The 26,343-nt window shown below is 40.7% G+C and overlaps 1 protein-coding gene across 2 annotated transcripts in view; it reads right to left on the minus strand.

Moving 5' to 3' along the window:
* The window catches only part of DOCK1 (dedicator of cytokinesis 1), a 279,672-nt gene that overhangs the window by 45,174 nt on the left and 208,155 nt on the right, over nt 1-26,343 (minus strand). For both annotated transcript variants that reach the window (XM_021400439.1, XM_021400440.1), the window contains exons 33-38: nt 24,966-25,114; nt 15,265-15,350; nt 14,913-15,069; nt 11,945-11,985; nt 10,602-10,692; nt 7,052-7,171 (exon numbers count right to left, since the gene is read on the minus strand). In XM_021400439.1, coding sequence (XP_021256114.1) covers nt 7,052-7,171; nt 10,602-10,692; nt 11,945-11,985; nt 14,913-15,069; nt 15,265-15,350; nt 24,966-25,114 — 644 coding nt within the window. The remainder of the gene's footprint in view (nt 1-7,051; nt 7,172-10,601; nt 10,693-11,944; nt 11,986-14,912; nt 15,070-15,264; nt 15,351-24,965; nt 25,115-26,343) is intronic.

Below are 26,343 nucleotides of genomic sequence, written 5' to 3' on the forward strand. Positions count from 1 at the left end.
GTAAGGGAGAAATATGGGCCAGAAATGTCACAAGCAGTTGCTGGTATATCTGAGCAAAGGAAAATGAGCCTTTGAATCCTAGAGAAAAAAAATCCCTGCTCATAAGAGGGAACAGGATCCTTGGGCAAGTAGGGACCGAGTGGTGATTGACTTCTGGCAATTCACACAATATTTAATCCCTTCTCTGATTTTTCTCATTTCTACAACAAGTTCCACTGTATTATTTATCTAAGAGAGAGGGCTGGAATGAGCATGAGTTACTAATGTTTGTCAAGTGCCTTGAAGATCAAAACCACATTGGAACGACTAATTACAATCACCATAATGAGGGACCCATGTCTGCAAGAAATCAGAAGGCAGTTTCTACACTCTGCAATATACTTTTTGCAAATGGAAAGCTCACAATGTTTTTATCCCTGTTACGTATCTAATCTAGAATGATGATACAGAGTATATTTTTATCTCTACACAAGAATTAACATGAGCTAAATAGCAAAGGCATATTTACAGACATGAAGCGTGTTCTCACATAGTAGGCTGGCTTAATTTTGGCTCAGAGGAGCAATACACCACCAATTTATAGAAACTAAACTAACATTTGGCTGTTCAATAAGTCAGCAAGTGAAACCTTTCAAAACCACTTAACCTTTCTTCATTTTGACTGCTGTCTTCTTCTTAACTTCAGTCATCCAGAACTACTTCTGCACAGTTTTATTTCATTGAAAATGGCGTTATCGTAATTCTCCTTGCCTCGGCTCTCTGCATGCTCCAGATTTAACCAGTCACTCACCAAAACCAAAGCATTCCTACTGTATTTTCCATGTTCAGAATACATACAGATGACCTCAGGCGAACAGTTTTGTAGTTGAAAGAGATTTGAAATAAATGGAAATCTAAATAGTTTTAGATTTGCATCAGCACTGTAAACAAACTCATTCATCAGGGACATGGCCAACCTCTTCTCAGCGATCTGTGGGGACAGGACAAGGGGAAATGGCCATAAACTGGAGCACAGGAAGTTCCGTACTGATATGGGAAGGAACTTCTTCACAGTGAGGGTGACGGAGCACTGGAACAGGCTGCCAAGGCAGGTTGTGGATTCTCCTTCTGTGCAGATATTCAAGACCTCCCTGGATGCCTACCTGTGCAGCCTGCTGCAGGGAGCCTGCTTTGCAGGGGAGTTGGACTCGATGATCTCTAGAGGTCCCTTCCAACTCCTACAATTCTGTTATTCAGTTCTTCTTTGGAATCCTGAATAAGCAACACATATCCAAAGCCCACCTGGCACATTGGTTAGTGGTATTAACACTGCATGCCGTTTAATGCAAATTAATTGCACCTGGCCATCTTTTTTTTTTAATGATTCTTTTCCCTTCCCATCCTTGTCAGACAAGACCACAACTTCTCCAGAGCAGGGGCTGCGCTTCTACGGCACTTACCAGGAGGAATCTCCTCCAGCCCAAACAAACCCTTCTGAGTTACAGAATACAAACATTAGGAATGAATTTGATAAATGCTACTGGTTAGAGAGCCTGAAGAATGAATTCTCAAATTAAATATCATATAGATTTACTTTATCTCTAATATACAAGCAGTAACCACACAATCCTAGCATTCTTCCATTTTAATTACCATTTCCTAATGTATAAATGGAGATGAATAGGAAAAAAACAGGTATTATGAACATTTGTTTCTGACTTAAATTACTAGAATTACTCTAAAAATTCTTTAGAAGTTAGTTCACTAGTTATAATACTCGTATTTTGTCACATTATTTTTAACGTAACACTTCCAAGTACAGCAAAGAAGGAAAACCATTCTCTCTCTATTCCACAGCAGATGCATGATAAAACTGCCCAACTATGTGAAAAGGCTGTTTCAGTTTGTGCCAGTATCTGGCACCTCTCCAGCCAAGGAACCTGCCTGCATGAACAGGACTCACTTTTTGTTGCTCCTGTCTCTTAAAAACCCCACTCTGCTCCAGCATCTCTATTTTGAAATCCAATTGTCCAGCTCAGTCTTCCAAAGGAATGGCAAGGAGTTGTGTTGTAAGACTCAATTTGTAAAATGTCAACTGCCCCGAACTCCAGAGGTCCACAAGTCAATTAACCGCTTGGCTTTTCTCTCCATTGTTTGTGCAGCTGGACTACAATACCTGCAATGTTGCCGAAAACAAAACTAAATCCAGTAATTCTTTCTATGTTGTAGCAGCAGCAGGAACTGTATATTTAAAATACCCTGTACAATCCTCTGGAAATTTTCTCTTTAGTACGGAGCAAATTTATTCAGGTGAGGGTTGCATGGCTGTGGCAAAGGATTCTGATAAATGAAATCTATACTCTTGAAGGTCAATAACTCCCCATCTGCTGCCTGACAGATTTCCTGCATTGGAAGTTTTCCCAGGTTTGCCCAGGACATGGCAGGTCTTCTGGAGGAATGAGCCGTACAGGGAGCTACTACACAGGATTTGTACGATATACAACTCATTAACACAAGAAACAATTTATCTGCAGAGTGTACCAGAGAGGGAGGTTTGCGATACTGGAAAGAAAATGGTTTTTATACTCAAGGCATAAGAAAAATGTGCACGGCCTAAACTAAGCTGTGTAGACACGAGCTGCAAATTTTTATGGGAAAGACTTTGAGAATTCAGGAGACCTTATGCAAAAAAGGAGCAATGTAATTTACTTCTGAAGTCCAGACTGTTTGTTGCCCAGGAAGAACTGCAGCATCCAATTTAGTGTTTGAGGTTCTTCAGTAGCAGCAAAGGAGGATCTTAGGATATTTCTTAGCTCCTGCTGAGTTAATGGTCAGTAAATATGAAATACTCCAGGATAAGCATATGATCATGCAATACTGGGAAGTATGAGGGACATTCCTAACACTGTATTTCAGACAGCATTAATTAACCATCATGAAAGCTTAACATTTTAAATATAGTATTAAAACAGTATTTCTCTATTGCTAGCTTAGCATTCAAGAGGGGTAAAATACCCTATAGTTGGAACCCCTTTAAAACAACTTGCTGTATTAATTGGGAACATGGTTAAACAGTGCATCTTTGCTTTCTGAAGATTCTCTTTCCTTCACAGTGTGATTTTTGGCAAACAGGTAAATTTCACCACTATCCTGTTAGAAAAAAAAACCCATTTGTTGCCATTTTATAAACTGGAAAAAGACTCTTACGGGCAAAGCACTGCATTTACTGGGACATTTCAAGTATCTTGTGTTTTGTGGCTCCAGTAAAACAGTAAAAGCCTTTTTCTGAGGGCTTAAGAGGGTGGGAAGGATGAAGGAGAGGAAATAGGTGAGGAGTGTGCATTTACCTATTTTTTCCTCTACAGGACAAATGCTTTCATTTTACAAAGGAGCAGCAGAAAACATTTACTCATTTATCGACTGTGGCCTCCACTGGCAAACTCGAAACACGTTGTGGTTTGTACATCTTACCATGCCGGGATAAGAACGCTGCTGCTTCCTTTATGGCTACAGAGACCACATAATCCCGCTTCAAAATGATATCTTTGTCGACAACAACAGAGAATTTCTTGGCTTCAGAAGTACATTAGCATTGACTAACATCAACCGCTCCACATAGGCAAAATTTCAGCTTGTTCCATCTTCCTTTTATGACTGCCTCTACTTTTCCTTCTCACTGTGATACGCTCTAGCCCAGCAATTTTCAGTAAAGACCCTGGATTAAGGGCTTTATTGAAAATTACCAGACACAGAAAGAGCAAACACTTGAAGAGCAGATCAAAAGATAGGTTAGACAGCCACGATAAGAGTAAAGATAAAACTTTTAAGGGCAAAGGCCAAGAGGGATGGAAATAAGACTGGGAAGTACAACATACAACACAGTAAAGGCAAATGATCTAGGAGAGAGAAAAATATATGCATGTCCAAGAAGACTTGGAAGTAGCAACATTTCAATCTGGAAAGGAGGACCTCGGAAGAGTAATGAAAAGCATTACTGATGAGGAATCAAATCCACAACGTCAAAGAACAGAAATTGTACCTGAAAATCCCAATTTCCTAATGAGGGTACTTGTGGTGAACAGTATTATTTTGTTCACAGACAAATGACATTTAGCACGAGCTCATATTGGGTCCTATAAAATTACAAACTTCTCAGGCACTTCTGGTCTAGAAGCAGTATGTTTCTCTGCTTAGTAAATACATAAAATTACACCTACCTCTACAGACACCTCAACCTGCATGCTAATATTTAAGGAGTAAGCTTCACGGTGGTTCTACACTTGAAAAGTGCCTTGAGCTTTCCTCTGGGGAAATTACCCTGATTGAGAGAATGGGATTGTGATTGTTGAGAGGCTGAACTACATCAGCCTTTACCAAGAAATGCCAATGTTTTAAAACCATTACCTTTTGAGAAATCCCACTATGCTACATGCCTCTAACCATGGGTACTTCTCAAGGCAGCCTGGCAGGCTGGAGTGGAAGAGGAATGCTCTCACAACAGCTTTAAAACAAAACTACCGAGCTTCTTTAAGAGCCTGAACGTAGCTCTAGAGTTGTCCAGGGTAAAAGAGCCATTGGTGGACATCTCTTGTTAACTTTATGCGAGAAGAAAGCAAAGTAGCAGGATCAACACAGAGCAAACTGCCAGGCAGAGGCACTGCTTCCAATTACAGTTAAGAAAAAAGAAATTGTTAGTTTATCAGCGTATGATTCTAAAAACACACATAAATACTGTTCCAGATGTGTTACTGATCGCAGAATTACACAGTTAAAGTAGCTGCTAAATTTGCAAACTGCATGGGTAAATGCAAGAAGTTAATTTAAGCTAATGTCAGAACACCCCAGCTGAAAGGATTACTTTAATTCTACCGTGGAAACCTGTCATTTGAAACTTCAGGTAAGATTTTCATATTCTCTCTGTATATCGATTTTTTCCTTTTCGTTGAATGGTACAAAACCTTATCACCAACATGGGGGGACCAGAAAACAAGAGAGCAAAGATCTGCAGAGGGGCAAGAGCGCTTCGAAAATGAATCCCCTGTTCACAAAAATAAATTAAGCAGGAATCCCAGTTATGCAAAGAAATATGAACAAGTGATCACAGGGGGTCCCTTCAATATCATACATCACCAATAGATTTTAAAATAATGAAGATTCAGTTGCTTAACTGTGAGGAAAAGGAGTAAACATAGAATTTTCAGTGCTGTTTCTTTTCATTTTTGGTTGTAAAATTGGCAAAAATTAAAAATGGTTACTCAGTTTGATAAAGGTCTCTCAGCATGGATGCCTTGCTGTGCAATGTGGCACAGGCTGAACAGTAAGCTGAAGGTATTTTGCCTGCTGTTTATATAAACAGCTCATTAGTGCTAGCAGCAGACATGGGTGGATACAACTTTAAGACAGACTATTTGCAATACAGATGAAATGGATTCTGCAGCTTTTAATTTACAGCTAAAATGCATTGGCCTGGTGTTCAGAAGAATAATTCCCATGGACTGTGCATTAGCATCATAAAAGAGCAAGTGAGAACCCAGAAATGTGTGAAATAATAAGATAAAAACATGTGACTTCTGGCTTTTCCTTCCCAGAGAGGAATGCAATACTAAATGCATACTCAAATATGACCCTAACCGTAACGAAGTTCTTCCTACCAACTGCTAACGGGTAAGTACAAGTTTTTTGGAGAGTAGAAGCACGCTGTGGAAATCAATGCTACTTACTGCACGTGCATGAGCACTGAGCCTGCCGCTATCACAGTCTAGAATTTCTAAATATTGCATTAAGAGAAGGTGTAAAATTTGACCTTTTAAGCAGAGTTTCTTTCAAAACACTGATCTGACTCTGCTAAAAGCCTACTCAAATAACATGAGCTTGTAGGATAATTCTCTAATTCTCCCAGTAAATGACATTTCTGTTTGCATCGCATTTAAGCAACAAAGATTGCTTTCAAATAAACAACACTCTAGGCACATGGAAAATAAAGATGAGGTGATTGGTGGTAACCAACATGGCTTCACCAAGGGCAAGCCAGGCCTGACAAACTCGGTGGCCTTTTACGAAAGGGGCCTACAGGAAAGCTGGGGAGGGACTTTTTATAAGTGCATGTAGCAAGAGGACAAGGAGAAATGGCTTTAAACTGGAAGAGGGTAGATATAGACTAGATATTAGAAAGAAATTCTTTACTGTGAGGGTGGTGAGACACTGGCACAGGTTGCCCAAAGGTTGTGGATGCCCCCTCTGTGGAGGCATTCAAGGCCAGGCTGGATGGGGCTGTGAGCAACCTGGTCTAGAGGGAGGTGTCCCTGCCTATAGCAGGGGGTGGAACTAGATGATCTTAAAGGTCCCTTCCAACCCAAACCATTCCGTGATTCTATGAACACTCTACTGCTGTTAAACCCCTACAGAAAACAAGATTATGTTTCTGGAACATCCCGATGAAGAGATTTTCAGCTCTCCATTTACACCCTTAGGCATGCCATTTCCAGGCTCGGATATGTCCCTGCATCTCTCTCCGCCTACTTTGCTGAAACCATCATCTCTGTGGACAGGTAACGCCAACACCCATCCCTTCCCACCTCACAACGACAAATGCAAACTCCTCTTGGAATAACAGGAGCACTGACAATGAAGTACTCTCAGTTTCTCCACTAACCCCTCATGGTACGAACCACACATCCATTCTTTGACACATTTCTTTTGTGTGTACATAAGATAAGACAAAGGTAACTGAAGGGTAGCATCAGATATTGCAACTGCTGAAAGAACAAAGTCCTGCAAGTTACACGTATCACTTCTTTTTTATTTTCCCTGTGGCACCCTATGCACATACATTTACCTTTAACACAGCAGTTATAAATGTAGCATTGATTTTTTTTTTTTTTACTACTTCTTTTTTCAGTATTATTATCTTCAAGTGCTGGCAGGGTGTTCACATAAAGGACTCCACATAACAACTTACGAATTTAAAGCTCCCTGAAGGTCAGTTGATGCAAACAATGTTTACTGTTTAACTTGTAAGTATGTTAGAGTGAAAAGCAACGAAACGTATTTGGACTTTTTTTCCTCTTTTTACCTTGCCCTTGTCAAAGTAATGGATAATTTCTTGATATAGCTGATCTTTCAGCTGTCCTTGAGTAGCAGCCTGGTATCCGTCCCGCTGGGTAAGATGTGCTGCACACGCTTCTTCTGACCACTAAATCATACAGAAAGAAAAAGTGGAAAAATGAAAGCAAATCAGAAGTTATGAAATGTGTCAGTAAATTTAGGCTAAATAAAGTACACATTCTTGATTTAAAGAAGTGGTATCACAGCTAACGCAGTAACAAATATTTTAGTATGGTTGTGTAACTTGATTCCCTGGGCACAAGGACCATTTATTTGCATGCTATATCTATAATTGGAGGCTAATTACATATATCAGCTGGAAGGAAGCTTCTTGAGGTGGCTTCCTTTCCTCAGTGAGTTTGATGAGCCTGACCTTGGCCTGCTGATGGTGCAACCTGCTGGATGCATAATGAACACTAGCGGGTTTATGTTGAGAGATGCCCTGGAGCCTACATACATCAGCACAAATGGAAATGACTAGAGGCACAGAAATTAAAGAGCTAAAATTCATTGAGAATGTTTGGAGGTGTGGAAAAGTGCAACTAGCTTCATACAGCCTGCTTGCAAATAGTTGCTTGTCTGGCAAATGCCCAACAGATAAGCAAGGCAAAGATATTAAATGGATCTTCCCTCAGACTCGATAAAACCATGTAATTCCTGATGACTTTCTCTTGCACCTCCATATTCTGGTGCCCAGTAAGGGATGGACACAGATGAAACCTCTGGACTCCAGAATTCGTATCGTCTCTACATCTCCCTTCCCTCCTCCCACCTGCAGATGAGACAATACTGGAGCCTTTTCCCCAGACAGGATACTAATACTATATCCTACCTCTCCAACGCTATCTATTTTCATGAGGCTAGCAGGAAATTAATACCTAAGAGACTCACAAAACTCCATCAAATCAAATCACACATCTCCATTAAATCAAATGAAACTTCGCAGATTGAAAAAGAGACAGGGACAGGTGTGCTCCAATATGGCTTGTTGCCTTAAGAAATGGAGTTAAAAAAAAAATAAAATTAAAGAACTGTTCACTTTCATCTCTGAAAATCAAAGTTACTATAGAAGGAGGACTGGCCGCAAAAATAAAATAACTTTTGGAACAGAAGAAATCTGCACAAAGATCATCAACTCATAGATTTCCTCAAAGAACTGCTGCTGTATCAACTAGTTTTACCTCCTAAATATATATATTTTTTGACTAAAACACAGCTCATGTTTCGTTACAGCAGAATCTTACAGAAACGCATTCTGTCACTGTCTGGAGATGAGAGGAACTGAGGATTACACTCCGGCCCCCGGCAGCATCTTTCAGTGGCTACAGGCTGCCCGCTGTCGGTACGTCTGACTGCAGCTCTGAACTTTTAGATCCTATAGTCTTTGCCTTAACCAACCACAGGAGGCCCCTTCATATCGTTTCCTTCCCCTGAAGACAGTCATTTGATGCAAATCAAACGGATCCCTTCTTGACAGGCCAGCCAGAGAGCACTTGACATTTCTTGCTGACAGAACCTTCCCTCACTTCTCTTTTTGTTTATGGCTCTCTTAAAGCCTTCCCGTTTTCACATCCTTCCTAAAAATACACAATGGAACTCTGATGACAGTACAGCTTTGTATTGCAAAGCCATGTTTATGAAAGAGATAAACTTCAGCGAGTCTCCAATGCAATGGCATTTTTTTTCAGTTGACTAAGAGCCACCATATTTGTTTGTTTTGAACAACATAATTTTTAGTAAGTGGGTTGAAAATGAAAACTGTTTTATTTTACTTCATAAAGTCTCTTTTCCAAAGTTTGCATCATCAGCTTGCAGTAATCTGGAGGAAACAATGAGAAAACAATGTTCTTGCAACTCTACAGGTGAAATTCTTAAAAGCTCTCTGTCTTGACCTAATACTGATCCCATTAAAATCAGTCTGATGCAACATATGAGAATGGTGGGTAACATTGAAAATCCTGTCCTTGAGGTTTGAAAGAAAAGCTCAACTGCTTAAAATTACACACACCACGATATGGCTGCTTCTCAAGCAGTGCTGAGCTCCTCCACCCACTGCTAACATGTACCAGGATATTACACGAGACAGATCAATACACTTCTACAATACAGTATTTCCAACCTATAAAGTAAGTATATGCATAAACAAACATCTGCTTAGTGATGGAAGCCTACAATAAAGATTACCCTTATATTTGCCATCTTCTATTGATTCACATTATAATAAAATAAAACTGGATGTTTCATCCCAGTAAATTAAAAGAGTGTATTAAGATACTCATCCAGTCTCTGAAGACATTCTGTAAGAAGAAATGAAATTGGCTAAGCTCTCACTTAAGGTCACATAAAGCATATTGACCAACGAGGTAAAGACATAAAGGGTAAAAGTCTGAATGACTTTTTTGGCACCCTTAATTTCACCATTTTTCCAGAAAATGCAGCATGTGGGAAAGGCAATGCTGTACCTTGCCTAAGAGGCTCACTCTTGCAAGGCCTGATAGGCAAATATCACACAACTTGGCAGTTGTGCTTTACGTCCCTAGTAGGAACATGAGAGATCTTTATTGCCATAGATTCAGTCATTTACACACTCCAGCTTCTACCCACAGGTGAGAGCTTACACCTGGCTGTGTGAATGAAGATGCCAAAGCCTTATTCTCAGCTCCTCACCCCTCTGAGATGTGTCCCAGCACAGAACATTTCATTATCAAAGAAGTAACTGCATCCAGTAGGCTCTGCCCAACAACTGCCCCCACTTTTAATAATGCACAAAGCTATTGCTACAGTGCTTTTACTCTCCAGACCAATTTTACTCATTTTCTCTAAGTAGCAATGCTCTTATTTGTTTTAAAATATAGTAAATATATTTCAAAGTGTCTAAATTTGAATTGCACAAGCAAGAATACTCTGCATCATATTTAGTCTTCCAATAGTTTGGATGCAGTTTACTCAGTTTTGAGGTACAAATAATTCCTCATACATCCTTTGGAAGTGCTTGATTTAATGCCCTCCACTTCTCAACTCCTCAAAACAGACATTTTACACCACCAGTTCTCATGAGATTGCTCAGAGTAAATCAAGGATTGCTAAGAACAATTCACAGCATGGAATGAGATACACTTCCATTACAAAAGGGGTTACTATTAGTAGAGTTTCTGTAATAATAACTAAGGCTTACAAAACACTCACCGTTGGCATAAGAAACGCCTCCACATACTACATAATTTTGATATTTTAAGGAAATTTATATTACAGCTTTGTGATTTTTAATGTGTAGTCTTTACTTGACTGTGCTTCCATTCATATCTATACACATATACATATATATACACCAATGGCAGAGGGTTTGCTTCCTGCGTGTTGATGAATTAATTACACATGCAAAACATTAAACTGAACTGAAAAACAGTGCACAGATGCTAATCAGTTTTAAGCACCAATTGCAAGACTGACAAAAACACTGCTACTATTGGTTAGTGCTAGCATGACTTCCCAACCTTGCAACGTATGCCAGTGTTTACCTTCAGAAGCTTTGCATGCAGAAGCAACGTGTAGGCAGCTTCTGTGTAGTTATCACATTCTTTGTGCAGGTCACACAGTTTGTACAGATATCTGAAAGTAACAAAAGCATTCCTTCTTAAAAAAGGTTGGCTATTAAATGTTACAAATTAATTCAAAATAAATTGCTCTGGAGACTACAACAGTTCAACTGTATCTTTGAACATCTAAATACATCTAGGATTACTTCTCAATGCTCATATTTCTGTGTTCAGAGTCATATAGGACCAGCTGCATTCCCACTGTGCTTTTCTCCCAACAACTTGTGAAGAACAATGAATTCCATACAAATTTCATGCACAGGACACTGTTCTAATTGTTCAGTTATAGAAACAAATGGGTCTGATTCCTTGACTCCGATATCATCAAACCTCTGAAAGGGGATTATCTTCATTTGTTTGCTGGCTTTTTTGAACGGGAATTTAAAAATACTTATACATCTTTTATAGAAGTTTGTTAACAGAATTATGAGAGAGTATGAGTGGGAGATGGACAGTGAGAGCTTATCTTTACACTGATGCCAAGAAGGGCAGCCTGTTGTTCAGGACAAGACTCGTGACTTTAGGGGCATGTCTAGTTCCCAATCCTGCCTTTTGCTAGATATCATTTATTTTTGCATTTACTTAAAGCAATAATTAAAATCCATTTAAACAATAGGAAGTGAGTTTACTAGAGAAAAATCTTCCAGATAGATAACAAGCATCCGAGAATGAATTCATGAATAATAGTTAGCTACCTAAAATAGCAGTCAAAGAGAAGCTTCATCACTGCAGCACAACAGTCTAGCCAATTTTAAGCCAAAGTACAAATAGAGGACTAGGAACCCTGAGGTTTACAAAAAGCACAACAACATATTACCATTTTCACTTTGTGTGAGAATAGATTTTGAAGGATTCCTAAAAGCTTTAAAGTAAGTATCAGTCATCATTATTATTTAATAGCCCATTTTACCCCAAGTCACATATTTTCTACCTTACTAGGAAGGAAAATTGTTTCTTCAGTCAGTTTTCTTTTGACTTACTTATGTTCCTCATGCGATAACATTCGTGCTTATTGACGTGTTCATCATAATAAAACTGAAGAAGTTGGAAGAGGGATACAAAAAACAATCTCAGGCGTTTAACTTCTCATGCTCCCTGTTCTCAGTGAGGATAAGCTTCTGAACGTCCTTATGGTTCAGAAAAGGGATGCTTTCCATTACATCTTTCCTTTCAGCCCCCAACTGATTGCTTAATAAGATCTTAATTTTCTCCAATTTTGCTACACTCAGTCAAGTGGATTTTTGTCACCGGTCACGTTTACAAACCTTATGTACATTTCTTCTCTCTCAATTTCCTTGTAGAAATTCTGAAGAAAAAAAAAAAAGCACCAAAATAATTTTGTTACAAAGTCTTTGATTTCACAGTAAGAAATGCATAAGGAACTTGTTATGAATTAAAAATTCATTATTGGGTGGCATCAGCCTCAAAACAGCAAAACAAAATCTGCCTCTAGTGATAGAACCCAAGTTATTTAACTTACAAAATCTAATGCTGTGATGTTCTATGATGTAGCACATTAAGGCTTCTGTCTTATTGCAAAGGTTAAGAATTTGCAAGAGTATTACCGCTAGAAATTTGCTTCTGGCATTTGTAAGCCACACATCATTACCCATTTCAGTTGAAATTTTGTAATGTACAAAACCCTAATTTTTAAGAAACAGTTGTTCTACAGATTTAAAATTCCAAACCTTAGCTGAGCAATACATCACCTGCCCCTGGATTCTAATAGTTTCCTTGGAAATAAAATGTTAGATTAGTGTTATTTATCCGGTTTCATTCTCATCATTCCCTTCAGAAATGTCTGAATGCCTCTGGTCTTGAGATAAACTAGTTAACACTACAAATATTGTAAATACAGGATATGATAAATTGGGCAAGATATTAAAGGCTTTTCTGAATCTAATTTAAAGTTTGCCTTCAAAAGTTAAAAAATATCTAAGAAAACAAATTACAAAAAAATTTATATCCTCCACGGAATTGCTATGTATTTCAGTGCTAAATTAAACCAGTGTGAGCAGGCACTAAAACATTCACATGCCCAACACCAGCAAATGCATAAGCCCAATACAAACTCATCCCCTTCAAAGAGATCCAAAACGCGTGATGGAATCTACACTGCTGAGTTGCAAAAGACCAGCTTTTTTAGTGCACATACGATTTCAGATGAGCCAACCCCCTAGTTTTGGGTTGATCTCAAAAGACAAATTGAACCAAATGAAACAGCACTCCCCAGAACATTCTCCTCTCCTACGCTGGTTATTATTTCGTGTTGTCAGAGCGAGCCTCCAGCACCATCCCTCCTCTGGTCTGCTTGCTCCCCTGGCTACACACGTGCTTTGCCAGGGCTGGCAGAGGTAGGAACAAGCAGCCAATGGAACAGAGAGAGCTTTTATTTATTTTTTTTTTTCCTAACATCTGCACTGGCTTAAACACATATCAAAACCTCTGACTTAAACTATAGTCGATACAGGCAAACCTAATCCTGTGAAAGCCTGTGTATTATTAAAGGCCCAATTAAGAACTCTTTTGAGACCTCAAGTGGGAATTACGCTGAGCGTTGGCCCTGGGTCAGATTTTGCAAAGGCATAAATTTCACTTCAGGTGCATGGAGAATGATGAAAAGACTGTATTGGCCCTGGAGGGCAAATGGGACTTTCAAATCAACCTCAGGTTTTAAATCACGCCTACTGAAAACGAAGTGAAGTTCTGCCCCATGACGCTTTCATCCATTTTCTGCAGACTTGGGTGGCGGGGCCACGTGTGGGTAACTCACCGTGATTTAACTCGACAGCAGTACATCACCCATAGGATTTATCACCTGCAATCACCTGAAGAATTCTGATGGCAAAATCACCATCAGGAGACCGAGAAAACAAACCCAAACCCTGCGAGTGCCAGCAGTTCCCCCGTGGCTGCTATGGCAGGAATTACTGGGAAGAGTCTCAAGAGCATTACGATGAAAGGAAAGATGAATACATTCACCTTCCTTCGGAAATTTCCCTTGCTTTACACATTGTTGTCATGTTTCAGAGCATGCAGAGCGTGCGATTTTTTATTTTCCATCTTGCCCGGTGCTAACTGCAGGTTTCTGTAACTCCAGTTCTGCTCAGGAGGACACCGTGCCTTTCTGCAGCAACCCAAGGGCACTCGCTGCATCAACAGCCGGTGACATCTCTCCGAGTTCCCCCTCCTTCCCCATTCACTAAACATTCTGATGCTTTTTGATGTGCACAGAGAGGGAAAACAAACTAAAAATAAAAATCCCAATCCCTGACTTGATGGCTCCATATTCTCTCTCATTTCGTTTACAGCTTGCACGACACTGCAGCACAAAGGCCGTGCTGCATGAGCTGAGCCCATTTGCAGCACTCCCAAGTGCTAAAGCTACAAACTATTTACTGAGATCTTTCCAGCCCAGCCTGAATGAAATCTATCAGCCACAGTGAATTAGGCAATAAGCACTGTCTGTACCCCACATACTGAAATGAAGTATGTTTTGATAACGTTATGGGGAGAGTAGCTATGTTTCCCTAACTGCTAGCTAGCAGTTTAGTACTGAGCCCTAATGAAAAACATCAAATCTAACAGCAGCGTGTTCGAGGTCTCTAAACTTTTACACATTTTTTTTTGGACATGCTGATTTTGTGCTAATAAAAATCTCATACTCCAATGCTTCCAGCAAAAAGCATGAGGAGCGCACTATGAGCCAACTCCTGCTCTTCCAGCCCCAGCCTAAACAGACCAAGGTTTGTAGTGCAGACCTGACACCGCAGAATTTCTCAAATGAAGAGAAGGAAATTTTGTATCTGTGAGGAAAAAACCAAGCTGCTTCTGCTCTCCACGAAAAAATAACTCTCGATTTTGTTTAAAAGTCCTGAATGCAGGAGCAGAATGCAAATGGGATTGCAAGCACCTGCATTCAATAGTAAACTGCCTATGACTCCATTGTTCTTTATGTCAAGGGTTCTTCTGTATTAACTTATTCACGCACAAACAGGAAATATCAATGAACAGCCCTCGAAGATCAGGTCCTGAAACATTCCTCCTTTAATCCTTCTTTCAATTAGTTAAAGAAGTAATAACCCACATTTGCTCTCCTTAAAAAAATGAGAGGAAACAAAGAACTAAACCTGAATGAAACTCTTAACACATGTTCTACTTTAAACAAGATATGTTGTTGGAGGCGTACCACTGAAGTGAAGGCATGAACTCGGGCAGCAGGTTCTTGCTTACCAGCACGTTGACAGTGCAGCTCATGCGGTTCTCCTTGTTCTCGTCGTGCATGATGGTCCTGTAGTCCAGCAGCCGCTCCATCAGGCGGACAACAAGCTTGACAAAAGTTTCTCCACTCTTAGCGAGGTATTTGTGTTTTCTGCAGTGCTCCAAGAGGCTGAAAAAAAGCCAATTACACACGCCTTGTTAATCACACACACACACACAACAAACCTTGACTCAGGTGCGATTTTAAACATTGCGCACCATTAGCAGATTTTAATCATTTCTGGGCTACAAAGTTCATTATAGTCTAATTGCCCTCTCTCCTGACTTCACCATGACATAAATCTCGCCGCTGATCAACACTTACATTTTGTCAAATAACACTTTGTACTGTTCGTCTCCTCTGCCTCCTTCCACTTCATGATCCAGTTTCGTGATGATCTCATTTTCAAACTATAATTAAACAAAGCAAGCGTAAATAATCAGATGGCAAATATTTCACTTTATGGCTGCAGTCTCAATGGTTCACAGATTGGTTGGGTATCTCGGCGAGATGTTTCGCCACTATTTTAAAGCTTGATTGACTTTAAGAGTTTGCAATCTCTGGTATTAGACCATCCACGATGATCTGCTGCCCTGCAAGGATTTTTTTGTTGAAGAAATCATTGGTCGCGTTGTTAAATGAAGCTTAAATATTTGCATTAGGCAAAACTAAATAAGGAGCTTAATGACAAGGATAAAGGGAGGGGAAAATTAAAAAAAAAAAAAAAAAAAAGACACAATGTCCCTGGCAATAATAACAAATAACAATAGCAACAAAGGCAAAATAAGGGAACGGTGAAAGCTCAAGTAGAGATGACAGGTAACACCAAAGGCTGCCCAGGCAGTTGGCTTGCTCAGCCAGCTGAACCCCCCAGCACTGCTAACATCCCACCCCTTTGTAGCATACAGGTATTGACCCCATCGTGGCACGATGCAGTAAACCCATTAGTAAGGCACAGCAGAGAAGGAGGGATCTGTTTCAAACAACTTACGAGTAAATATTTTTAATGGGGAAATAACACAAACTTCAGTGGGCATTAGAAGGCATTTTAAATGCAGTCTGGGGAATTCATAGTTTGAATGACTACAGAGGGTTTTTACTGCTGCTGCTCCTTTTGCTAGGGCTCAGGTTAGGAATGAATTCAAACTATTAGCAGAGGAAGGATCACTCTAGGCTTGCTGCGATGTGATGAGCTGCTCTCGTCATCTAATTCCTACTTCTGCATTAAATAAGCACAGACATCCACATCAGCAGTGATTCAACTTATTGCCAAGAGACCTCGGCACAAGAGCCAGGGTGAAAAGAAGATCCTCCTTCAGGTGACTGTGACCCCATTAGTCAGAGCAGGGATGTATTGACAGAGCTGTTGGCTTCAGGTTTTTCATTGTCACTTGCTTCAGCAGTACCTGACTACTCAGAGGAGAAGCAAAGGGCCACCCGTGCAAGAACAAAGTGTACTAACATTTTGTAAATGTCAAGAGATGTACTTTGCATCTCTAGTTAATATTAACAGCATCTCATGTGCAAATGAAAACAGAACAGACTGGCTGGCACAACAGCCTTCCAGGCTAGGGATGCACTGCCACAACTCCAGCCATTCCTTCCCCGTGGCAGAGGTGCCCAGTACCCTAACAGCATTTCTTGCTCTTTATGAACTGTTTCTACCTCCTAGGATACCTGCCTTATAGTGACAAGAGTCCTAGCACCTCTGCTAATGCCACTTCCCACTGCCCATCAGAACGGGGCTTTCTGTAATTGAGAACACAGGATTCTGCTGCAAGCCTGAAGGCAAAATTTGACTTTTCTGTCACCAGGGACACCAGGAAGGAGGCAACAAGCACAGCTTCAAGGAGCTGTGCAACGGAGGTCACGTGCTGAAGATTTAGCTGAATTTTTATGCTGAAAGATAAAATCAAACTCCGTGTACCAGCAGAAAAAACCTCTGTGGAGCATACTGCCAGCCCAGCAGCCCCTGCAGAGAGCTGATAACTGGCACCAGGGCAAGGGACCACTGTCCCAAATTACCCCAGCTGGCAGTGCAGAGGGAGAGAGCCTAAGCCCTGCTCCCAGCTGTGATGTGCCACGCAGGGTGACAAGTGTGGCACCCCAGGGTGCTGCTGCCCCGGCCACTGCACGCAGAGCAACCAAGGGAAAGAGGAGACAGCTGGGGATGGGTATTTTCTGCAGGCTGGCCCCAAAGGGAGCTGGGGAAGATGAGTTGTTATCTGCAGCCAGCAGCTGGGCTTGGGTTGGTTTGGCTTCAGAGATGCTGCATTTTTCTAGCCCACACTGCAAAGTTCTGCTGGCGTATTTATTTCAGCAAGGAGCGTGAGATCACATATCCCTTGCCAACAGACTTGTGTCACGATGAAACTCTGACGATAAGAGAGCATTTTTTTACCACCTTAATTTATATCACTTTGAGGAGGCGTAGCTCTGTCCACTGCCGGGCCCTGCTGCCAACACACTGCATTCTGAGCTCTGCCCACGCAGCCCTTCCTCTGCCAACAGAGGTTATCATAATGTCTCTGTCAAATATCAAGCAGACGCTTGCCCTTAGCTCTGCCACAGTCCCTCGGTCCTGAAGCAACTGCTGCATGCACACAGTGAGGTAACTGTGAGCAGAACAGGACAAAGCCTGCAGCACTGGGGGTGAGGAGCAGCATCTCAGCTCCAGGGCTGGAGGGGCCCACCTGCCCTCCTGCAGGGCCCTGCTCTGCTCAAGGCCCAGCAGCTGGGAACGTGCACCTTCTGGTCAAGCTGAGACTGCATCCAAAATGTGGCTACCAACTGGGGAGACGTTCCTGCCTGGCTAAGAGAAATAATTTTTAGGCAGAACTGTACACTGGTATATAGGATTTGATTGGTTAAATTACACCAAAGAACTGCAAAACACAGCTCTTCACTAGGACAGGTTACTCTCTGAATACCTTACCAGGCTCTGTAGTAGCTTGGCTACTATTACTGTAATGTAAAAACCCAGAGTCAGATCAGGACACTTCTTGTCTCCATTTCAAACCCTCCACAACCTTCTCATCATTAGCAGCAGCAATGTTCACAGTGTCTCCTATCTTCACAGCCCACCTCAGAGTTTTCATCCTCTGCATTTCAGCTGGGAAATTTATTTTTCCATACCATATGGCAGCCTGCCAGAATTGTCTTAAGAACAGAGGCATAGAAATCTCTGCTGTGAGTTCGGTGACTGTGAGCTATCATGATGAGCAACTGCAGAAAACGTCCTGCTCACCTACTGCTCAGCGCAAATTTGGGATACAGGCTATCAACATGCACAATTCAACCTCACTGTGAGCTGTCAGGAAACCCTACCTAGAGATTGTCTTGTGCATAGAGAGATAAAATCAACTCAGTACTCAAACAACAGATATTCTATCTTAAACAATTTCTATTATTATGCTTGACTGTTTTGGAGATGAAAAAGCGAAACCTCAGATTAAATAACCTCAAAGGTGCTCTCTGTACCCTAAATAATCCACAACAAACTCACAGGAATGCTGACTGGAACAGATCTCAAAGGTCATTTAGTCCGAGCTCCCAGGTGATGCAAAATCATTTCCAACACAGACCAGGCCAACTGTAACTCAGCCAAGTCCTGAAGATCTCCTTGGATGGCTGATTACGCAGCCTCTCTGGGTAACCTGTTCCACTCTTGCACTACTTTATTTGTGAAGGAATGAATGGAAAGTGAAGTGAAATAAGGTTTTTAATACCACGAATCCATTATTCAAAAAATGACAGGCAAATGAGAAAAGGAAGAATAATGCAATCCACCTCCTCTAAGAGGCAACCTCAAGCTGAAACACGCTCCCGCAGTAAAAGGATGTGTCAAATAAAACGGTGAGGCAACGCGACGATGAAACACAGAAGTCACAAAATTCATGTTCTCTAATGAGACCAGAATGAAATTGACTTTCCATACCAATGTGAAAAATGACACTTGCTGCCAGCAGGAGCCCTGTAGGTGATGTATTTTTTAGTAAGAGATTACTCACATGAAGAAGAGCAATTACATTTGTCACACAGGACCCTGACTATTTTTCTGATATCAATTTTACTTAGATTTCTGTAAATCTAGGCTTTGTTGTGCCAGCCCTCTTGGGTTGAACAGAGCTGTGGCATTTTGAGGTTTTGAAGGGAACGGACCATTAACAATATCCCTTCCTCTTTGATCATTCCTCACTCCTATCAAGGAGTTGATACGGCTCAGATTACTCAACCCAGATGACTAAACGTCGCTTAACACAGTCAGAATTTCTTGTCTCCACAAAAGAATGTTTCATTGGCACACGGCATGGTTCATACAACTGTGGTCTTCCATGACAGGGAAAGAACGGGGCCATGGAGTCGCAGAAGCACATGGCTCTGGGATGCTGCATCTGGCCTATGATGACAAAAATCTCAAACCTCCCTTTTCTTTCTTTAAACATATACGCATATAAAATAACCCAAGGTAGGACTGCAATTATAACAAAGGAATTTACTCTCACGTGAAGAAGCACCAAATTTTCCATGTTTCTGTTACAACCAGTGACACTTGCTGAGGTTCCTTCTGGAGGCTTAGGGGATAGAGCTGGCACTATCGATGAGCTAGATTCATATCTTTCTGTTGGCAGTGAAAGCTCGAGGGGTGATGCTAGGAAGATTACAGGGAATTATAATCAACTTTTCCTTGCAGCTGATTGAGATCTCAGCTTCCCATGCACATGAACTTTAGCATAGGGTATATCCACTGCTTCATCTGTCTGGTACAATCTCTCATCTTGAGAAAACAGTGGTTACAAATCAACGTGAGCTATCAAGTGTCTACAAGTGTCTGCTCAACTAATCACTTTGGATTTAGGTCTACCTAAAGTGTGAGCAGGCTATAACTGCAGCACTGGCAGAAAATTTAATCTAACTGTAGATGAGGAGGCCTTTCAATCCTCCAAGCTGCTATACATTTGTTTAGATATGGGATAACAATGAATTTGCCATATAAGATTCAAGGGACATGTAACACCACTGGAAATTAGTCCTAATGCAGAAATAGCACACAGGTACTGAAAGCTTTGTTAAAAGGCCACTACAAAAGTTGAGGCAATTCCCAGCAGTTTTATCTGTTCCATTTCCTACTTTCTCAGAGCTCCCTGGTCAGCAAACGGGTCCAGTGGCTATTTAATATTAAGGGATTTGGGATGCTTCTGAACTCACTGCATCAGCTTTTTCCCTTGCTTTTAGGTGGGCTGGGGGAAGAATACCAATATTCTAAAAGACCAGAAAATAAATAAAACTTAAACATTGACACTGCAATCAGAGATAACTAAAAATATGACTTACTGAAGTTAATCCTTTGGGGGGATGACTTATTTGAATTTGCACATTCAGTGGGATTACAAAGGCCAATGCAGCATAACAGAATCTTGCACAAGTCACTAATTTCTGTTCTGTCCTCAAATCTACAGCATGGAGAGAGGGAGGCTAACACAGGGCTCAGAGCTGCTAAAAAGACCTAAAAGGGAATTATAGGTTGTAAAATGTGATAGATAATCAAGTAAACTAGCTAACTAAGAAGAATTATATCAATTTGAAACTCATTGATAACCAACAAGGAAGTACAGAGCAAATTAAAGTGCTGGTATCACTGCCTGGATGACACTAGGATTTACTGTTAAATGCTGGAAATGAATTAAAAGGGTTTTCCCCTCATTTCTTCCCATCTTTCCTCATTTAATTCTCTTCACAACAGAACATTAGCTCGAGGTACTTTAGATGCAACCATAGTTTTATTTTAGCAATCATCTGTATTATGCATTCATTGATTATGCATTTCTATATGATTTTGCATTATGCATTCATTCATTATGCATTTCTCTATCATTTTTCTATCTTTTTGGCAATGGCTCTATTATGCTAAGTGGCTTTCCAATTTGTATAAAATGGAACAGATGTGTTGTTGTGGTTTTGGGGCTCTTTCCTCAGACCATTACTTTTACACAGCTCCTTATTCTTACAGCGTAAGAACACAAGCTGTATCTTGCATGCTTATAACTCTGATGCTAACGCCACTGGACACTTTGACAATCCTCCTTAATAATGCTGCTCAGCCTGAAAACTAGACATATGGGACTTGTAACTTCTGCATGTTCACTACTGCAGAGTGAGGGGGACAGCTCATTTTATTTTGAAGGTGAGGGCTGTTCCTTCTTCGTTATTTGATATGTCATAACACTGGGGAAGAAAGACTAGCGAAGCGCTTCTGACATAACCCTTTATTTATTAATGCTATTTTTGTCTCTTAAAATAATTACTTCTACTAATTTATATGTACCAGAACAATGAAAATAAATCATATTATGATGCAGTGCTATGAGATAGGGAGAATCTGTCAAACGTCTCCCTTTGCCAAAGACAAGCATCTCCCCCTGCTTTCTCCACGGTATGTTTTGTACCACATCCTACACTTGCACCTCTCTATGAACTGGCTCAACTCAAAATAAGCATAATTAAATCAGCCATGACGGGTTTATAAAAGGCAAGTTAAAATTCTGGGAAGGCAAGCAAACCGGAACGTTCCTAAGAAATGGAACTCGAGGAAGCGACAGATGGAAGGAACAGGCTGTGAAAGTAAGAGGTTGGGGCTTTTAATGCTTCAAAGTCCACATTTCAGCAGAATGACTGCTTCACGACAAACCTCCTCTCCTGCTGTCACCACGGGATCCATCACGCTCACCTGACCAGGCCTTGAACAATCAAAGCAACATTCTTTCATTGCTTCTGCGGTTCTGACACATTCCCTTTGATCTGGAGGGCTTACTAGTAAAACAAGCAAAGGGGAAAAAGCAGAGTGGAGAAGGAGGCATTTTCTTCTATAGGGAAGCATCAGTCCCACACAGACTTTAGTATCAGACTCATGCTTTGAGGTACAGGCTACTTTGAAGCCTATATAATGCTTCAAAGCACCGTAAAAGGGAGAGGACAAAGATGGGTAACTCCAGCTTTTAATTCAGTCGGCCTTTAATTTAGGGGAATTTATCTTCTGCTTCTTCTCAGGGCTATATATAGTGGAAGAGCAAAATCCCCATTCCGCCTGTTACTGGTTTTACCAATTCATACAGAAATTAAAACAGCCATGGGGAAAGCTGTCTGTTCAAAACACAAGCCATCACGGCATCATAGAAGTTCTGCAAATTCCTCCCACACACATCATGAGGTTTGCACATCTGCTGGAGAAGTGGAGCCAATTTAAACCCTTGCTGATGTGACTAATAAGGTTAGATAATTGGATTTCTGGCAGATTAGTTTAACAGCAGCCAACCATTCGGTTTTGAACTTCTCTTAAAAAGCAAGACTAGACAGTAATAATTGGTAGTTGCAAGTACGTACCAAAATGCTGCGTGTTACATTGGCAGATTAAGTATGACAACTTGCCTAGGTACCGGTAATATTCAAATAAATTATTTTATGTCTATTTCTATCATTTAGAAGAAATCAAACACTATTGCTGATCAACAAGTTATTGTCTGAAAGACAGATGACGCAGTCAAAGTTTGGGAAGCAGCGTGGAACTGCATTTGTTTGGTTCTTCAGACCAGTTCCAGTTATACCTCATCCTCCATATGGTCTCAGCCAGCTTGGATTTACACCGGCCTGCAACACTCACGGTTCCAAACCTTTAGCTCTAAGCCTTCACAGGTTTGTATCTGGATGCTATAGGGAATCTTTTAGCAGGAGGACATCTCTTTTGGGGTTTACGTGGCATTTTGAACACGTTCTCTGCCGGCTGCATGCAGATGGCTCAGGCATCAGGTGAGGTCTGATGCTGAATGGGGCTGACAAATTACACCTCATGAAAAGACTGAGGGACCAAATGCCTTCCCTGCCTCACAGCTAAGGTCAGCTGCCCTGTCCTTGTTTGGAGAAGCAATGAGGAAGAGGTGAGCCAGTGACAGCGTACGAGGGATGACTGCCTGCAGAAGCTGGATGTATGCAAGTCTGTGAGAGCTGAAAGGGTGCACCCCAGAGGACTAAGGAAATTACTGGTGATCTTCATTCCCCAAACACCGATCTCAGAGCCCCAGCACGCATATAACTACATTATCTGCAAAATTATAAATGGGTAGATTGATTCTTCCATTTGACATAACGGTTCACTTCAAATGCAATAAAAAAAGGTTTACTACCTCTGTACCTGTCATATCAATGTTACGTCCATAAAGAAGACAGCAATACTGACACAAGAAATACATGTTGACTATCTGCAATCCAGGACATCTCTGATTTTAGCACCAGACATTTTTCTTCTCAAAAGGCAAAAACAATTGTGTGAAATATTTAAGACGCTCATTTCTTAAAATCACCCAAATATGCCACACAGAGCTGGTTTTCCTCCATCAAGAAAACACAGGGCCATAAATTTAGCTATAAAGTTACCCTCGGATTTTTCATGATCCATATAATTGTACAAATAAAAAACGACAAGTAACAAAGAGAGCGTCTGACAAGAAACAGTTTAAATGGCATCCCAGTGAGCATTTCAATCTTTACAGTATCATCAGAGTCAAACATAAGAAAGAATGATTATGCAGTAATTGGATGGATCCAAAATACAGTGCACAACCTTTCCATACAGCATCCAGCACAAAACAAATCAAAGTAATAAAGCTGATGCAATTTCCCCATCTTTAAGTCTCTTCACGCAGACATCCATTTATTTTTGCTACAGATTAAGAGCTGGTTATGAATAACAGCTCACTAAAAAATACAGAAAAAGATAAGACTTCCCATCCAAGAAAGAAAAACGCTAAGGAAAAAAAAAAAGAAGCGACATGTCAAACTGTACTCCAAATTTTTCAAAGTCATATCCTGAATGGACAGAAATTTCATAGTGTAAAGTAGCTACACTGGTTTATATGACAAAACTACGTGGCTTAACTAGTTTTACACTCAATCTGTAAGTTAAAAATTCAAGGGAAAGAAGGCAAAATGAACAAACTCAAGAAAGAATATGCCCTCTGAGGAGCAACTAAAGGAACTGGGGCTGTTTAGTCTGGGGAAGAGGAGGCTGAGGGGAGACCTCATTGCTCTCTTCAAATCCCTGAAAAGTGATTGCAGTGAGAGTGGGGCTGGTCTCTTCTCACTGGTGACAGGTGACAGGACAAGGGGAAATGGCCTCAAGTTGCACCAGGGGAGGTTTAGGTTGGATATCAGGAAAAACTTCTTTCAGAAAGCACTGAAAGCTTTCTGAAAAAAGCGTTAAGCACTGGAACAGGCTCCCCAGGGAGGTGGTTGAGTCACCATCCCTGAATGTGTTTAAAAACCATTTGGATGTGGTGCTCGGGGACATGATTTAGCGGTGGATCGTTAGAGCAGTATGGTTAGGTTGCAGTTGGACTTGATGATCTTGAAGGTCTTTTCCAACCTGAGCAATTCTACGATTCTACGAAACTCTCCTCCATCATACTTGTCTCTCAAAAGCTCTAGCTATCAGTGTGTGCTTATTCAAGGACTTCCTTCAGCAAGTGAAATGAAAATAAAAATACTCCACTAGTAGTTTGGATGTTGCATTAACTATCTAGCAGTGCTGCCACTGGTTGGTTAGCTTTTCCTCTTCAAAATAAAAAACATATAATACAGTTAATAGTATCAAGATTGTACGATACTAGAGATGATGAATTTGTACACGTTATACTTTCTTTCATCACGTTATCAGGCCTCTCTTTACATCCAATTCAACTCAGAAGCAGACTCCTTCCCTAAGCCACAGTGAAAATTTAAGACATCTGTCTTTGCTCTCCTGCTGTATCATAAAGAAAGGTTTCACTTACCTCATGCAAATTTTGCTTTCAGTAAGAATTGAAAACCTTCAGATTAAAATTCTATAGCCATTCGGAGTTACAGAAAATAAACAAATCCATAATTATATTTTTCTTTCAAAAAAATAATAACGAAGCAACAAAAATTCATATGTTTTTGTCAAAGAAGAGCTAAATCTGTCTTACGCCTTCAAATAGTTGTTGCTTACTGCTTACCATCTGGAAGCTTCTGGTAGAATGAAATTCACACTGCATCATATCAAAGAAGATGGGGATTGTAGCTTTCCGAAGTTCCGTTTCAGGGATAAGTGTCATTTCTAAGATAGGCCCCACCATCTCTGGGATGAACTTGATTTTATGCTGACCTTTAAAGAGAAAAAACGCATTTCAGAGCTAATGAATGGCCACTGACTTGGTAGAAGATAATTGCTTTAAAAGCCATAACCATAAATTGTCATATAGTTAAAATGCAAGACAGTATTTTTCAAGATCGGACTTTCCTGAAACACGTATTGTAATTTATTTCTCAAGAGGTTAAGTATGCGATATTATAAACCCAAACCAATGAAGAGTCGTTCCACCAATAATCAAGCCGGAACTTGCTGCATTTTCCACAAATCACCCATACTTACACACATATTAAATTTCAAGGTTTTCTTTAAATATACCTTACGGATAGAAGAGAAGGTGGCTAAAAGGCACATTGCTTGCATTAACTTATTTAGACTTCTGTATCTTCTGCAGCGTACAAAATGTTCCTTGTGTCACTCTATCAAAATGTCACCATGAGTGCATGCTTACACAGCCCCGAGACATGAAGCTACATCTTAGCTAAGCTGACAATATGTCTCCTTTCTCCAGGAGTCGATCTGACTGGCTAACTTTATTTCACATTTACCTTCCCAACAGAGAAGCGCACCTCCCCCTGTGCTCCCTGCTACGTGCTCTGCACGCAGAATGGAAAATAACCCTTAACAGGAACACAAAGCCTAATAAATACTGGACTTGTTAAGAACACGTAGTTCTTGTTCTTTTGTTGGATGAAGTGTAGGGGATGTAGATTATACATTCTGCAAATGATCCACTCAGCTCCACCACAAAAAGATGCTTGTGCAGGGCAGTGTAAGGGCACTGGGGAGTTCCAGGCACAGGACTCAATGGTGGAGGTTCAGAAAACACAAAGATTCCAACCAGGACTTTGTAAAAGCCAAATAAACCCTTCTGGGCATTCGTTTTCTCACAGTTGGAGCAGATGACAACTACCTAAATCAGAGCAGCAGGAGTAGATTTATTCTAACACTCACAAAATGTAAAGATTCCTGTATGGAAGACATTAGAAGTCCAATACCATAAAGCATCGTGTTGAATCTGGAACACTATGGAGCTCATTTGGTTTTGTAATAACAATTAAAAAAAAAAAGAAGAGAAATTCACACCAGTCTGTATACCTTGCAGGGCATTGAAATTTCAGTGGGTGAAGTTTCTTACAAAGAGGAGGTTAATGGCTGTAGGCAATGGAGTGCTTTGGGAAGCACCTTTATGACCCCACTGCTGTGGGTGGGCTGGGCTTCTGAGAGCAGGGCTAACTGCAGCA

The sequence above is a fragment of the Numida meleagris genome, chromosome 5 (genome assembly GCF_002078875.1).
Source record: "Numida meleagris isolate 19003 breed g44 Domestic line chromosome 5, NumMel1.0, whole genome shotgun sequence".
NCBI lineage: Eukaryota > Metazoa > Chordata > Aves > Galliformes > Numididae > Numida > Numida meleagris.